This window comes from Phlebotomus papatasi, unplaced genomic scaffold (assembly GCF_024763615.1).
Source record: "Phlebotomus papatasi isolate M1 unplaced genomic scaffold, Ppap_2.1 HiC_scaffold_70, whole genome shotgun sequence".
Classification (NCBI taxonomy): domain Eukaryota; kingdom Metazoa; phylum Arthropoda; class Insecta; order Diptera; family Psychodidae; genus Phlebotomus; species Phlebotomus papatasi.
The window spans coordinates 3711-21630 of NW_026604904.1; the positions used below are offsets into that span (position 1 = coordinate 3711).

General features: G+C 36.7%; 1 protein-coding gene across 1 annotated transcript; it reads right to left on the reverse strand.

The window, feature by feature from the left end:
• Positions 1-1170: 1170 nt before the first annotated feature.
• Positions 1171-6675, reverse strand: LOC129809364 (uncharacterized). Its single transcript, XM_055859174.1, has one exon. It carries the CDS (start codon positions 6673-6675, stop codon positions 1171-1173), a length of 5505 nt encoding a protein of 1834 aa, XP_055715149.1.
• Positions 6676-17920: the final 11245 nt, after the last annotated feature.

Below are 17920 nucleotides of genomic sequence, written 5' to 3' on the forward strand. Positions count from 1 at the left end.
TAAAAGTTTGTCTAGAATTTTTTTTGCAACAAAATATTTTTTTTAATCTTTTGTTTCAACATGGACTTTTAAAAGAATTTTTTTGGAACAAATTATTTTTTAACTTTTGTTTCAAGATGAACTTTTAAAAGTGTTTGGTCAAGGAGCCCTTACCTTTGAAATAAAATGAAGTAAAGCAAATTGATTAGATAAGGGGAGCCTGGGGGAACCTCTACTCCTTTAATTGTGAGCTCCTCACCTTTAAAATAAAATGTGAAAAAAGAAAAGTATATTTGTACTGCAATGGTAAGCCCCTTGGAGTTTGTGTCTCACCCCTCACCTTTGAAATAAATAGATAAATGAAGAAATTAGACAAATTAGGAGCCAATCTGGTGAGAAGGTCAAATGTTTGGTCAAGGAGCCCTTACCTTTGAAATAAAATGAAGTAAAGCAAATTGATTAGATAAGGGGAGCCTGGGGGAACCTCTACTCCTTTAATTGTGAGCTCCTCACCTTTAAAATAAAATGTGAAAAAAGAAAAGTATATTTGTACTGCAATGGTAAGCCCCTTGGAGTTTGTGTCTCACTCCTCACCTTTGAAATAAATAGATAAATGAAGAAATTAGACAAATTAGGAGCCAATCTGGTGAGAAGGTCAAATGTTTGGTCAAGGAGCCCTTACCTTTGAAATAAAATGAAGTAAAGCAAATTGATTAGATAAGGGGAGCCTGGGGGAACCTCTACTCCTTTAATTGTGAGCTCCTCACCTTTAAAATAAAATGTGAAAAAAGAAAAGTATATTTGTACTGCAATGGTAAGCCCCTTGGAGTTTGTGTCTCACTCCTCACCTTTGAAATAAATAGATAAATGAAGAAATTAGACAAATTAGGAGCCAATCTGGTGAGAAGGTCAACGGGCTGAAGGTGATAAAGCCTCCTTGTCTTCTCCTTTGTCCAGCAAGACACCTCCACACTTTTTGGGTTTTCCTCTGGTTAGAAACCACTTTCACTGTCTGGATCTAATCCACTCACGTCTCAACTCTTCACTAAACACTCTTTATTTCTTTGGACGAATTTATTCAAAGTAATTAAAGAAATTTGGGCTGAATACAATTTCGCGTGTATTTGCATAGAGCTTTTTTTCACAAAGTGACAATTAACGGTCCATGATCAATGATGACTCATTGATGAGTCATTCGGATGAGTTTGGAGAACCCGCCACTGGCGACTTGGGGCGCTGACCTAAATTGGCGCCTTTTCCTGTGTTGGCGCCAACACACTCCCCAGGAAAAAAGCTGGCAATTTCCTCATTCTCGGTGTCCTGAGTTGCGATAGGAAGTCTGGCCACATTTTGCACAGTTCGTTGGTAGGATCCCTTCATCGTCCTGACGGTGATGAGTCGCACTTTCCCGTCTTGTCCAGGGTGCACTTGAGTGACCACTGCCAGTGGCCAAGATGTTCCTGGTGTGCACTCATTGAGCAACAAGACAACATCGCCAGGTTGAATATTGGTGATTTCCTTTGTCCACTTAGTTCTGCGCTGCAGTGAGACCAGATATTCTCTCTTCCATCTCGCGCTGAGGTCTTGATAGATTTTTTGGATCATTTGCCAACGATTCAGATGGGGAATCTCTTTCAAGTTCCATTCCGGAAGACCTGTTATTGGAGTCGTCAGCAGAAAATGCGCCGGAGTAAGGATAGTAGGCTCAGGGGTAGTACTAGGAATCGCTGTCAAAGGCCTACTGTTCAATACACCCTCAATTTGAGTAACTACGGTTGCGAGCTCCTCGTATGTGAGTGCTATTGGCCCAATAACTCTGGTGAAGTGGTATTTCAGCGCTTTCACCGCAGCCTCCCACAATCCACCCCAATGAGGTGATCGAGGTGGCATAAACTGCCATGTGATCCCATCCCCAGAGGTCGCATCGATGATGGCGTTTTGATTGGTACTTTCCGAGAGAAACTTTCCCAGAACATTGGCTGCACCGACAAAATTGGTTCCATTGTCGGAATAGACGATTTTTGGAGTCCCTCTCCTGGCCACAAATCTCCGGAAGGATGCCAAGAATGCCTCAGTGCTGAGCTCGCTGACGATTTCCAAGTGAAGAGCCTTGACAGCGAGGCATACATAAACAGCGACATAGGTCTTGATGGTGGGAGATCTACGAAGACGATTTGCCTTTATCAAAATTGGACCAGCAAAATCGATTCCTACGGACTCAAATGGCCTGGTAAAGTTGACTCTCGGAGACGGTAGGGGTCCCATTTGTTGTTGACAAGGATGGGGTTTGCGTTTGGAGCACAGGACGCAGCCTTTGTAGATATTTTGCAACACACGTCTCCCAAAAAGTGGCCAATATCTCCTCCTTAATTCAGCAAGCATGTGGGTAGGTCCAGCATGTGCTAACTGATGATGGGTGTGATACACTAATCGTTTCGCTAGCGGTCCGCTAGGAAAAATGACTGGTTTTTTGACATCTTCTTCAAGATCTGCATTGTCGAGCCGTCCACTTGCACGCATCAATCCATCTGAATCCAAGAATGCGCCTAGGTGGCGCAATGGCTTAGAGAGCTCCTTCTGTTTTCTGCCAGATAACGTCCTGATGTCCTCGGCCAAAAATTCAAGCTGTTCAAGCTTAACGAGGGTAACTTCTGCTTGCTTGATTTCTACAGCTTGTAATGGTCCAGTGAAAACGGGTTGAGTATGCAATGAGGGACGTCCATATTTGTTCTTGAAGATCGTGATGAAGCGTTTCACCCATGCCATAACTCTTCGAATAAATGAAAAGGAATTAGATCTATTAAGAAGGTACTCACGTGGAGTTGGCCACTGGATAGTGACTGCCAAGGTGCTTTTCTGCTCCAGTACAACTTCCTGACTAGGCCAATTGTCAGGAGGATCCAGGAGCCACTTCGGCCCATTCCACCACAATGATGATTGGCTCAAGTACTCCGCTGTTGTCCCCCTCGAAATCAGGTCAGCTGGGTTTTGTGCCGTGGGCACATGACGCCACCTTTCCGCAGAAGTGTGTTCCAAGATAATTTTCAAACGATTTTTCACGAACGCTTCTCGGTTGTTTGGTGATCGTATCTGGCACAATACGACGGTGGCATCTGTCCAGCAATAATAATCCATGCATTTGAGTGATTCACGTACCGATTTCACAAGTCTCGAACCCAATTCGGCAGCATTAAGTTCCAGTTTGGGAATGGTTGCCAATTTCACTGGTGCGACACGAGATTTGGCTGTTAGGAGGCACGAGTAACGATTCCCAGAAGAATCCTCTGTGACTATATAAATCGTGGCACCATAAGCCCTCTTGCTTGCATCAGTGAAAACATGAACCTCCCATTTAGCGACCTTGGAGAATTCCGAGACATAACGTGGGATTCTGATTTTTGGGATATCTCTCAAAGATTCCAAAAACGAAAGCCATTCATCCACCACTGACTCAGGTAGTGGCGTATCCCAATCGCACTGAAGCTTCCATAAAGTCTGCATAAGACACTTTGCATTTACCACAATCGGACCGAGTGTTCCCATAGGATCAAAGAGCCTCGCAATAACTGAAAGCAGTTGTCGTTTTGTTGGAACCCCATCAATGTCACATGACACTTTGAAGCTGAACTCATCAGTAGCGGGATCCCAATAGAGTCCAAGAGCCTTCACGGGCTCGCTGGCTGTTTCTTGGTTGGCTCCGACATCTTTAATGGTTCCATCTCCAGAAAGCTCAGGCGCATTAGATGTCCACTTTGACAATTGAAGGCTTGCGCACTGAAGAAGATCTGTGAGTTGATCTTTTATTAGCTGAAGTTCCTTAATTGTTTGTGCAGAGATCAGACAATCATCTACATAAAAGGAAGACCTCACTGCCCTCTGAGCTTCCGGAAATTTGTCTCCATCCTCCATGGCTAATTGAACCAAAGACCGTGTTGCCAGATATGGTGAACAGGCAACACCAAAAACCACAGTTCTAAAGCGGCGATGCTCCAGTTCTCCTGTGTGAAGATTCCTCCACAGAAATCGGTGAAAATCTCTATGCTCAGGAGTTACCAAAAATTGCAGGTACATTTTGGTGATGTCTCCTGTAAGAGCATATCTGTGTTGTCGGAAACGCCAGAGAATTTCAATGAGCGGTGGCTGGACTACGGGACCGGTAAGCAAAGTATCGTTGAGGCTGACATTGGATTTGCTTTTGGAGCTGGCATTAAAGACAACTCTAAGCTTCGTGGTAGTGGAACTTTCTTTGTAAACACCATGATGAGGGAGGTAGAATGCCTTCTTTGAATGTTCTTCCTTTGGGACGGTTTCGGTGATGTGGAGTTGATCATATTCATCGAATACCTCCTGGTATTTATCACTCATTCCTGGTGTGGTTTTGAGCGTTTTCTGGAGAAAGTAAAGTTGTTTGGCAGCGTTCGAGTAGTTATTTTCCAGTTCCTTCACTTTGTCCGTAAAAGGAAGATGCACGACAAATCTGCCTGTATCAGGATCTCTGGTGACAGTATCGGAAAAAAACTTCTCTGCCTCTTCATCTTCCTCCTTTCTCTGTTTAGCGGGACCAGTCACGTCTTCAATTTCCCAAAACCGCTTGAGGCTGAGATCAATAGACTCAAGGGTTGTGAGATTGCACACTTTGGTTGTAATTGGACTAGATGAGACTTCTCCGACCACAAGCCATCCAAATACACTCCGCTTCAGGATAGGTAATCCAGGTCCCAATTTAATAGTCTGATCCATGATTAGATCCCAATAATGTTGTCCGCCAATTAGCATATCAATGACTTGGGGCTTATTCCATTGTGGGTCTGCCATGATCAACTTCGGAGGAATTGGAAGTGACTCAGTAGGGATTTTTGCTGAGGGTTGAATGCCAGTGATCTTCTCTTGGATTATGCAATCCGTCTCAGTCCATTTATTGAAACCTCTGGGGCCAAAACTCAAACTGGTTTGATATTTTGATGGAGCTTCATGACCCCCTACTCCTTCCAATGTGCAAGTGGTCTTCCTTCTGGGCAATTTCAGCATCTGACTTATCTTCTCGGTGATAATGTTAGCTTGAGAACCGGAATCCAATACAGCTCTGCACAGAATTTGTTCTCCTTCATCATTCCGAACGCAGATTACTGCTGTAGCCAGTAAGACAGTGGGAAAGGAAGATGTAGTGGTGCATTTCAGAGTAAATCTTGTAGCTGATCCACATGTTTGATCGGTGTCGGTAGTGACTGGAGCAGGCGATGGTGGATCTGGGTGAACAGTAGCTACGGTTGTTGTCTGTGGGATCTGAGCATTATTGGGATGAAAAGCCAGGTGGAGCCAGGTGCTGTGTTTTTCTCCACACTGCTTACATGCTGACGATTGACAGCTTTCCACTGGATGCCCAGGATCCAAACAGTTCACACACAGTTTGGCGCGTTGCACAATTTCAAGCCTTTGGGTATCTTTTAGGCCTCTGAACTTGTAGCACTTCACTGTGCGATGATTGGGTTTCCCGCAGGAAGCGCACAGATTGCCTGGAGTGGCATTATCCGAGTTTTTCTGACCGGATGAAGTGGTTACCGATAATGCTGACTTCGGTTTGGACTTCACCTCCTGTCTCTTTGACGATAAGGGTTTGCCGGGATTGGCCATTTCCATCGTCTTGTAACGTTCATTGAGAAAATCGACAAATTCTTGCCAGGTGGGAATCTTCTTATAGCATCTTCTTGACCATAGAGTTTTACTTTCAGAATCCAACTTTTCCAATGCAATGTAAATCAACCAAATATCTCGATTTTTCATGTCCAATGCATCCAAAGCCTGAATTGCGGAATCCATAGTTACGTGAGTACGTCTCATAGCATCAGCAGATGGTTCAGATATTTTTGGAATGCTCAGGAATGACTTGATGTGACTCATTGCAATGCTCATCTTATCGTCATATTTGTCCATCAATATTTTCCATGCAACACTGTAGATGTTGGCAGACGCTGGTATGTTCTGAACAACCATTTTGGCTTCATCCTTCAGGTGTTTCATCAGATAGTAATACTTATGAGCATCGGTTAGAGTTGTATTCCTGTCAATTATGGCCAAAAACAACTCCTTGAAGCTTGTCCACTCTGTGTATTTGCCGCTGAAATCAGGAACAGTCAATGGTTCCAATTTCGCATGTGAAGGTGCATCTCTGGAACGTGGGCTTGATGTAAGAAATGATTGGTTTTCTGTGACCAGCAAGTTGAGGGTGACCTCATACTTTTTTTGCTCGAATTCCAGGGTCATTTTAAACCTTTCTTCTGCCATGCGTTTTTCCACCTCATGTTGAATTTGTTGTTCGTCAAGCTTGGTGTTGATATAGCTTAACATGCCTTCTACACTGTCAGAAGATGGGGCTTTTGCCTTTGCCTGGATTCTCAACTCAATCAGTTTCTCATCATACATATCAAATTCATCCAGTAGTGATTGGAGACTCTCTTCTTCGACCTTCTGTTCCTCTGCGCCTTCTGTAAGGTAGATAATACGCTCGGAAATTCTTTCAATGTTATTGCGGAGAGCAGGCATCAGGTCGAGATTGCGATCAATCTCGGCGAGTGCTGAAGGCAAGGTCAGGAGTGTGTCATCCTTCTCATATTTGTGAACGGTGTTCTTCACTCTGGTGAACTTTGACTTGTATCCGCCACGGGATGCAACGAGAGCTTGTCGTTCTTCTGATGACATTTTCAATTAGTGACAGTATGTAGTGGATTGTAGTAATGACTGGCGCTGCTTTCCCACGAAGGACCAAATGTTTGGTCAAGGAGCCCTTACCTTTGAAATAAAATGAAGTAAAGCAAATTGATTAGATAAGGGGAGCCTGGGGGAACCTCTACTCCTTTAATTGTGAGCTCCTCACCTTTAAAATAAAATGTGAAAAAAGAAAAGTATATTTGTACTGCAATGGTAAGCCCCTTGGAGTTTGTGTCTCACTCCTCACCTTTGAAATAAATAGATAAATGAAGAAATTAGACAAATTAGGAGCCAATCTGGTGAGAAGGTCAAATGTTTGGTCAAGGAGCCCTTACCTTTGAAATAAAATGAAGTAAAGCAAATTGATTAGATAAGGGGAGCCTGGGGGAACCTCTACTCCTTTAATTGTGAGCTCCTCACCTTTAAAATAAAATGTGAAAAAAGAAAAGTATATTTGTACTGCAATGGTAAGCCCCTTGGAGTTTGTGTCTCACTCCTCACCTTTGAAATAAATAGATAAATGAAGAAATTAGACAAATTAGGAGCCAATCTGGTGAGAAGGTCAACGGGCTGAAGGTGATAAAGCCTCCTTGTCTTCTCCTTTGTCCAGCAAGACACCTCCACACTTTTTGGGTTTTCCTCTGGTTAGAAACCACTTTCACTGTCTGGATCTAATCCACTCACGTCTCAACTCTTCACTAAACACTCTTTATTTCTTTGGACGAATTTATTCAAAGTAATTAAAGAAATTTGGGCTGAATACAATTTCGCGTGTATTTGCATAGAGCTTTTTTTCACAAAGTGACAATTAACGGTCCATGATCAATGATGACTCATTGATGAGTCATTCGGATGAGTTTGGAGAACCCGCCACTGGCGACTTGGGGCGCTGACCTAAATTGGCGCCTTTTCCTGTGTTGGCGCCAACAAAAAGTTTGTCTAAATTTTTTTGCAACAAAATATTTTTTTAACTTTTGCTTCAACATGAAGTTTTAAACACATGTCTAGAATTTTTTCTTTCAACAAAATATTATATTTTTACTTTTGCTTCAACATGAATTTTTAAAATCATGTCTAGAATTTTTTTTTGCAACAAAATATTTTTTAACTTTTGTTTCAAGATGAACTTTTAAAAGTATATCTAGAATTTTTTCTTGCAACAAAATATTTTTTAACTTTTGCTTCAACATGAACTTTTAAAAGTTTGTCTAAATTTTTTTGCAACAAAATATATTTTAACTTTTGTTTCAAGATGAACTTTTAAAAGTATATCTAGAATTTTTTCTTGCAACAAAATATTTTTTAACTTTTGCTTCAACATGAAGTTTTAAAAGTTGGTCTAAATTTTTTTGCAACAAAATATTTTTTAACTTTTGCTTCAACTTGAATTTTTAAAATCATGTCTAGAATTTTTTTGGAACAAATTATTTTTTAACTTTTGTTTCAAGATGAACTTTTAAAAGTTTGTCTAGAATTTTTTTTTGCAACAAAATATTTCTTAACTTTTGTTTCAAGATGAACTTTTAAAAGTTTGTCTAGAATTTTTTTCTTTGCAACAAAATATTTTTTTTAACTTTTGTTTCAAGATGAACTTTTAAAAGTATATCTAGAATTTTTTTTTGCAACAATTTTTTTTTTAACTTTTGTTTCAAGATGAACTTTTAAAAGTGAATTCTAGATTTTTCTTTGCAGTAAAATATTTTTTTAAACTTTTTAGGTGATAACTGACACTTTTAATGTGTGTCGACATCTAATAATTGTATTCAGAAAATCATCTACATATATTACCTGTTCACTTTTTATTACACACATATGAGTATGTATGAAAATTTTCAAGTAGGAATAGATTTTTCGAAGAAAGAAGTCACAATCATGTAAATGCAATATCTCGACATGTTTGAGACATGTTCATGCAAAGCGAAAAAAAACTCAAATTTCATTCATGTTTTCCAGGAAATTATTTCACAATTTTGCATTTTCTTATGCTGAAAAAATCATATTTCATTTTTCCGTGGGAAAGGAATTTATTTTTTCCAAGAAAAGTACGATCTCGAAAAGCTTCTTCCATGCAGAGGAAGATCTCAAGTTTCATTTTTTCCAGGAAATTATTTCACGATTTTGCATTTTATGTGAGACTTTTTTAATGCACGTGTGCAACGGATCATATTTCAGGTGGGATTCCAAGAAAAGCTCGCGATCGCGAAAATGTATTTTCCCACAACATCTTCACGACAGGTTCGAAACATGTCCAAGTGCACACAAAGAAGGAAAAGTATCCAATTTCATTTTTCGCAAATGATGCTTTTCCAGGAAAGTATATTAGTGTGAGAAAGGAAACTTTTATGATCATAATTCTCTTTGTCTACATAGTTCATATATTTCTCACACATGTAAATTTGCAAAGTTCGAGAGTAATTCGACACTTTTTTCCTTTGAGTTGGAAAATTTTTCTGAAGAATTTTGTAAGAGTATGTGTGAATTTATTGTGTCATATAATTTTTCCGTACATTTGTGAATCTATTTAAGATTGTGTCACAGTGAAAATTGATCAGTCTTCTGGACAGTTCAGCAAGGATAATCAATAACGATCAGTGAAAGTATGAGTAATAAGTTTGCTGCTATTCTCAATCTTCTTTCTAAATCTTCTGAAATGGATGATGTAGTGAAATTTGTTCTGGATAGTAAAAGTGTGGGAGAGTTAATTCAACTTTTAATTGAGGACCAATACAAGTGTTTGGTGGAAGACATTGCAATGAAAATTTTGGACAAGATGAAAAGAGGTGTAAAATTAGAAGAATTCGAGAAACAAGAATTTCTCAAAAATATCATGACACACACAATTACTGACTCTTTAAACAATACAGTGCGTAAAATCGTTTTTTATAAGGAGGAAGAGACTGATAATAATGAACCTCCTATCAAAAAACGTAAAATTGATCATCAAACTATGGAAGTCGAAACTAATTATGATGTTGGTGATAATAATAAGGATATTGATAATGAATTCCTAACAAGTGAGACAGATATATCGATAGTTTTGACTTCATCCACTTCATCAAATAAAGAACAGATAACAAATAATAATGATGAGATTGTTTTGTGCAATAAAAATTCTAAAAACAGTTTTCATCAGAACAATCAAGTAATTCAAAATAGCAACGATATTGTGCAAACAGGAACTGGACATGTGAATACTGAAACTTTAAATGAAACCGATGATACGGAACACGATCAACCTCTACTTAAAATAATAAACAAATCAAAAAACTATAACGAACGTTACAAAATGACTCAACTGATAATTAACTTTCGTATGATTAAACCAAAAAATATTACTAACGGAATCTGGATGGAAAGTGGATTTAATGCTGCAATTCATGAAATTCAGAAGGAATCTAAATCCAGTGATGACACCGTGATTCTTAGGGTAAATATAAAATCTACATCAATCAGTTTATAATATCATGAAAGATAATTCGAATGATATACTAAGAATTCTTAATTTTTTTTTTGCAGATCTTTGTGACCGAGGAACCTACAGAAAAGGCTCTGTTCATTGGTATGCGTTCTTTGAATACGCTCTCTGCAGAAGTGATTTTGGAAAACATGGAGAAGGTATGTCTCACATTATTTAATTTATTTCTTAATTGTAATAAAAAATTAATATAATATAAATCATCAGGTTCATCAGAGCACTGAAATGTTCGACTCAACAGATGTATTGCAGATTAGAGCTTATCTTTTTCATCCAATGGAGGGTAGAGGACGAAATTATAAACCTGCAGGGATGGTCATGGATGATATCAAACATTTTAAAAACAAGAGTATGATTGATATTGATTGTGGAGAAAACTGCCTTCCTATTTCGCTTTTGATTGGTAAGTGCCTTTTAAGTGATAGAGCTGAGGCAGAAAATAAAATATCCAATTACAAAAGATCAAAAACTACGTTGTCATTAGATTCCAGAAGATTTGTTCTTGATCATGGAATGAATATTTCTCCAGATGGGGTATACAATTTTGAGCTTATTCATAAATTTGTTAAAAAATCATCTTACCAATATAGAGTTGTTGTTTACAATGACTTACACAATTTTAAAAGCATTCTACTTTCCACTAAAAAAACTGCTGAAAATTTGAATAGAGTAATCAATTTATTCTATTTTGAAGATCCTAAAAATGATGTTAAACATTTTTTCTGTATCAAGAATCTTGAAGGGTTTTTCAATTACAAACACCAATGCAAGTTCTGTGACCATTTGTACAATAACTCTCATATTTGCCCTGAAAAGTGCAGGTTTTGTAAAAATAGTCCTCCTTGTCCAAATACCCCTGAAATGATTGATTGTTTGCAATGTAATCGGAGATTTCTTGGAGAAATATGTCTTAATTTACATATTCAGAATGGAACATGCACTCAAATTAAATTATGTAAAGAATGCAACAAAGTTTATGATACTTGTGAATCTCACAAATGTTTTACAATGCGTTGTGATATTTGTTATAAACAAGTAATGATCCCCCATTACTGTTACATTCAACCATTAAAAAAGAATGCTCCTAAGGAATTCTCAATAATTTTTTACGATTTAGAATGCGAACTTGTATATCAGGGAAATGGTTACTCTAATCATATACCAAATTTGTGTGTAGCACATGAAGTTTGTCATTTATGTGCAAAATCTACAGAGTCTGATCCCAGTTGTCCGAATTGTAACCCATCAATCCAAATTTTTGAAAACGATTCTTCAGGATCATGTGTAAAGAAATTTGTTGATTATGCTTTAAAGTTTAGACCATTTCCTTCAGCAATAATTGCTCACAATGCCAAAAGCTATGATGGACAATTTATTCTGGAGGAATTGTGCAAAAGGGATGAACAAATTAACCCCATCTTCACGGGGTGCAAGATTCTGTATGTGAAAATCAGGAATATTACATTTTTAGACTCTTTGAGCTCTATTCCTTTTGCACTGTCTAAATTTAGCGCAAGTTTTGGGCTCCGCGATTGTGAAAAGGGTGAATACCCTTATAAATTTAATACTACAGCAAATATGAATTATATTGGAAAATATCCTCCACCTGAAATGTACGCAATTGAGTCAATGTCATCAAATCGATTCGAAAAGTTTCTCGCGTGGTATGAATCTAATAAAGATAAAACTTTTGATAATCGAAAAGAGTTAATTCACTATTGCAATCAAGACGTCAAAATTCTTAAACTTGGGTGTTTGAACTTTATGTACTCATTTTTGGATACTACCGGAATCAATCCATTCTTGCAGGCGATCACTCTAGCCGATTCTGTGATGAAGGTGTATAGAAAGAACTATTTAATTCCAAATACTCTTTAGATTACACCAAAAAGTAATTACAGTTCGAGTTTTATAAATCTTCAAAGTAAAATTGGATTGAAATGGCTCGTTTATCAAAAAATGATTACAGGAAAAGATATTCAATACGAAGTCAAACTTAAAAATTGTCACTATGTTGTCGACGGATTTGATGATAGCACAAACACTGTGTATAGTTTCGAAGGATGCTATTATCATGGACATACATGTTTCTTAAACAGGGACTATGTATGTTCAGGAGATTCATCCGATACAATACAGAGCCGTTATGAAGCAACTTTGACTCGTTTGCAACGTATAAAAGATATGGGCTACAATTTGGTTTCGGTATGGGAATGTGATTTCCGAAAACTTCTTAAATTAGATCCTGAATTGGAAGATTCTTTGAACAACCATCCTGAAATAGTCGATGCAGGATTTGATTTGAGAAGTGCAGTATATGGAGGCCGAACAGAAGTATTTAAGTTATACCAAAAATGTGGTCCAGGGGATAAAATATATTATTACGATTTTACTTCACTATATCCTTGGGCTAATAAATACTCTAAATATTTCGTAGGCCATCCTACAATCTTGAAAACCTTTGTAAATCCCGAGGAAATATTAAAGTATGATGGTGTGGCTAAATGCACAGTTCTACCCCCACGGAACTTGTATTTACCATGTTTACCTTATAGATGCAATAATCGATTAATATTTTCTCTCTGTAGAACATGCACAGAAATGATAAATAGTGATCGTTGTACACATTCTGATAATGAAAGAAACCTCACTGGCTTTTGGTCATTAGATGAAATTCGGTTGGCTGTCCATCATGGTTACAAAATTACTAAATCTTTTGAAGTTTGGTCCTACCAAACGGTACAGTATAATCGTGATACTTACGAAAGGGGTCTCTTTGCCGATTTTGTGGATAATTTCCTCAAAATCAAACAGGAATCAAGTGGGTGGCCATTGGGAACAGAATCTGATGAAGCAAAAGATGAATATATCCGGGAATATTTAGAGAAGGAGGGCATACAGTTAGATAAGGAAAAAATCTGTGTTAACAAAGAGTTGCGATTGCTTACCAAGTTGGTGTTAAATAGTCTTTGGGGAAGATTCATAATGCGTGAAAATTTCACAAAGACTAGTATTTGCAACTCCCCCAAAGATTTAAATGCTTTAATTGGATCTGAAGATATTCAATTGATGGATTTATATCCTGTTGGAGAAAACCAGATTTTTGTTTCGTGGAAGTATATTGCCGAAGTTGATTCATCATCAAAATATGTGAATCTTGGAGTAGGCATATGTACTACTACGAACGCCCGTATCAAACTATACTTCGTCCTTTCTAAATTAGGAGAAAACCTACTTTATTGCGATACAGATTCCATGCTCTTTATGGTACCTGCTGGCAAAGAGAACCCATTAAGATGTGGAAAGTTTTTGGGGGAACTAACCGATGAGCTAGCAGATTATGGTGAGGGATCTTTCATTGAAGAATTTGTCAGTTGTGGACCAAAGACTTATGCCCTAAAAATCTTTTCTCCATCTACAAACTCGCATTCATATAAAATTGTTGCAAAGGGTATCAGCATGAATCACGAAGTTGAGAGACATCTCGATTTTAATGCAATGAAATCAATTGTTTTTGGGGAAGTTGATACATTAGATATAAATTATAAACACAGAATCTGTAGACAAAAAAAATTTAAGATCTTTTCTGCCTCAGCCCACAAAAAGGTACAATTTACCTTAACTAAAAGGAGATGTATAGATAATTTTAATACTCTCCCATTTGGGTATTAAATCTTCTTTTTTATAATAGAATGAATTATTTTTTACATTTTAGAATAATTAGTGTAGTAATTCATAATATATTCAATGTTTTATGAACAATTATAAACGTATAGATAGATATAAATAATACGTATAGTAGTCTTTGGTTTCAAAAATACATTTTTACAAAAGGCTTTTTTACATGATTACTCACAACTTTACTTTCTAAATAAAAATTCTTATTTTTTCATGTATAATTCATTACATTTTTTATCATTTTCAATTATTAATTTCAAGCTGAAAGATTTTTTAGAAAGCAGTATGACAAACGCAATAACAATTACTTATTCAAATTGATTCAATATGTGTTTAGAAACTAATTATTAAAAAGTATTTTCATAAATTTTGATTTTATTTCTATATGAACAAATGATCAATATAAAAGTGAAATTTTCTCACATTTTTTTTTTTAAAACAAGTAATTTCTAAAAATTTATGATTACTATTTTGAAAGTAAATAAGTATAGTTTTTAACTTTTAGTTTTAGTTTTGTTTTTTAAATATTGATGTTATCATTTATATTATAAAAAATGTTTAAAAATAAAAAGAGAATCTTTCAAAATATATTTCTTGTTTTATAATTCTGAAAAAAAATCTACACTGACGACCAATTTCTATACTTGACAGGGGTACTAATATTTCTACTAATGATGATGCGTTTGATTTTTCTACTCAATCTTTTAACACCCCACCTATTATCAAATTTACTACTGACATGTTTAGTTGATTTGGAGTTAGAATTGGTGTAAAATTAAACATCAATTGCTATGGCACATATCTATCACTTTTTTCTAACTCCAACTCCCAGATCCTTGGAAAAAGCTCTTAAGGATTTAAGAGGGTAAAGAGTATTTTTCATTCTTTTACTCAAAATATTGCATATGAATTCTAATTCATCTACCATCCTCCTCTAGTTTTATTTCTTTCTCATGGTAAAAATCATATTCTTACCATTTTAACACTTGAAAACTCAAATGTTATATTCAACGTATAATTAATTTCTTTTTCTTCATATGTAATAAAAATAATCAGTGTAACATTTTGTTCATTTGCCTACTCAGAGTTAAGAATGTAATTCAAATCTTCGTCTTCACACTCTGGGTAGAAATTGATGGTATGAGTTTTTTTTTTGCCACAATCAACACTTTTCCCATTGTGAAATATTTTTTTGCATCAATGAAAAAAAGACGCAATGCCCTTCTCTCTGAATATGACGTCAGCGATCATATGGAGCATTCAAAACATATGAAGGAATTGAGTTGGAATCACATACACATACATGTGATCAATTGTAGCTCTGCTCGATATGACATTATGCGAGTAAGTAAAGAACATATACTAGTAAATTCATAAATCATATCATTTATAGTTTTATTCGATATAACACTGTGTAGGTAATTGTTGAATCTATGCTAACAAATTGATAGAATGTACTGATTGTAGGTCTGCTCGATATGATAATGTGTGAGTAATTGTTGAATCTATACTAACAAACTAATAAGACTGTCCATATGTAACTCCGCTCAATATGGCAAAGTATGAGTAATTGTTGAACCTATGCTAACAAATTGATAGAATGCACTAATTGTAGCTCTGCTCAATATGGCAATGTGTAAGTAATTGTTGAATCTATACTAACAAATTGATGGAATGTACTGATGTAGGTCTGCTCGATATGATAATGTGTGAGTAATTGTTGAATATATACTAACAAATTGATAGAATGCAGTGATTGTAGCTCTACTCAATATGGCAATGTGTAAGTAATTGTTGAATGCATATTAGTAAATTGATAGAATATACTTATTGTAGGTCTGCTCGATATGATAATGTGTGAGTAGTTGATCATGCTATTATTTGTACCTCTATTCACTAACATCATATTTCATCTGTGTGTGTATGTGTGTGTGTGTGTGTGTGTAATTCACGCAAACTATGACACACACTTATTGTATAGATGCTAGATCTACACTACTGATATGTTATGGAGGTAATCCAGCTGAACATCTCGTCCTTAGACACCTATCACCGGAAAAATCGCCATCTTGAATTATTCAAGGTCAAAGGTCAACTACCCTAGAGGGCCTAATTTTCAACGGATTTGGACAAATTTGGACATTTTTGAAAGATCTTTTAATGCTGAACCCGACTGCATCGGTCACAATCGGTGATGGATCGGGAAAGTAAGGTTAATAGATTTATTTTAAAAATACTGTTTTTCGCACTTTTTCAGTCTTTTGACCCATATAAAATTTAAACGGTAACAGATATCAACTTCCTGTCTTCGGTGACCCCACCTCAAATGACATTATCTCGAAAGTAATCTCTTTGTTTTTACCCCCTCCCCCTTTATGCGTTCCCTATCACCCAAAAATAGGCAAAAAACCCGACTGCATCGGTCACAATCGGTAATGGATCGGGAAAGTAACGGTAATAGATTTATTTTAGAAATACTGTTTTTCGCACTTTTTCAGTCTTTTGACCCATATAAAATTTAAACGGTAAGAGATATCAACTTCCCGTCTTCGGTGACCCCACCTCAAATGACATTATCTCGAAAGTAATCTCTTTGTTTTTACCCCCTCCCCCTTCATGCGCTCCCTATCCCCCAAAAATAGGCAAAAAATGAGGCTTTTCTAATTTCCAAAAAAATTGGCCCTGACGATTTTCTTCATTTTTGGATATGTTATGGAGGTAGTCCAGCTGAACATTTCGTCCTGAAACACCTATCACCGGAAAAATCGCCATCTTGAATTATTCAAGATCAAAGGTCAACTACCCTAGAGGGCCTAATTTTCAACGGATTTGGACAAATTTGGACATTTTTGAAAGATCTTTTAATTCTGAACCCGACTGCATCGGTCACAATCGGTAATGGATCGGGAAAGTAACGGTAATAGATTTATTTTAAAAATACTGTTTTTCGCACTTTTTCAGTCTTTTGACCCATATCAAATTTAAACGGTAAGAGATATCAACTTCCGGTCCTCGGTGACACCACCTCAAATGACATTATCTCGAAAGTAATCTCTTCGTTTTTACCCCCTCCCCCTTTATGCGTTCCCTATCCCCCAAAAATAGGCAAAAAATGAGGTTTTTCTAATTTAAAAAAAAATTGGCCCTGACAATTTCCTTCATTTTTGGATATGTTATGGAGGTAGTCCAGCTGAACATTTCGTCCTGAAACACCTATCACCGGAAAAATCGCCATCTTGAATTATTCAAGGTCAAAGGTCAACTACCCTAGAGGGCCTAATTTTCAACGGATTTGGACAAATTTAGACATTTTTGAAAGATCTTTTAATTCTGAACCCGACTGCATCGGTCACAATCGGTAATGGATCGGGAAAGTAACGGTAATAGATTTATTTTAAAAATACTGTTTTTCGCACTTTTTCAGTCTTTTGACCCATATAAAATTTAAACGGTAAGAGATATCAACTTCCGGTCCTCGGTGACACCACCTCAAATGACATTATCTCGAAAGTAATCTCTTCGTTTTTACCCCCTCCCCCTTCATGCGCTCCCTATCCCCCAAAAATAGGCAAAAAATGAGGTTTTTCTAATTTAAAAAAAAATTGGCCCTGACAATTTCCTTCATTTTTGGATATGTTATGGAGGTAGTCCAGCTGAACATTTCGTCCTGAAACACCTATCACCGGAAAAATCGCCATCTTGAATTATTCAAGATCAAAGGTCAACTACCCTAGAGGACCTAATTTTCAACGGATTTGGACAAATTTGGACATTTTTGAAAGATCTTTTAATTCTGAACCCGACTGCATTGGTCACAATCGGTAATGGATCGGGAAAGTAACGGTAATAGATTTATTTTAAAAATACTGTTTTTCGCACTTTTTCAGTCTTTTGACCCATATAAAATTTAAACGGTAAGAGATATCAACTTCCGGTCTTCGGTGACACCACCTCAAATGACATTATCTCGAAAATAATCTCTTCGTTTTTGGATATGTTATGGAGGTAGTCCAGCTGAACATTTCGTCCTTAGACACCTATCACCGGAAAAATCGCCATCTTGAATTATTCAAGGTCAAAGGT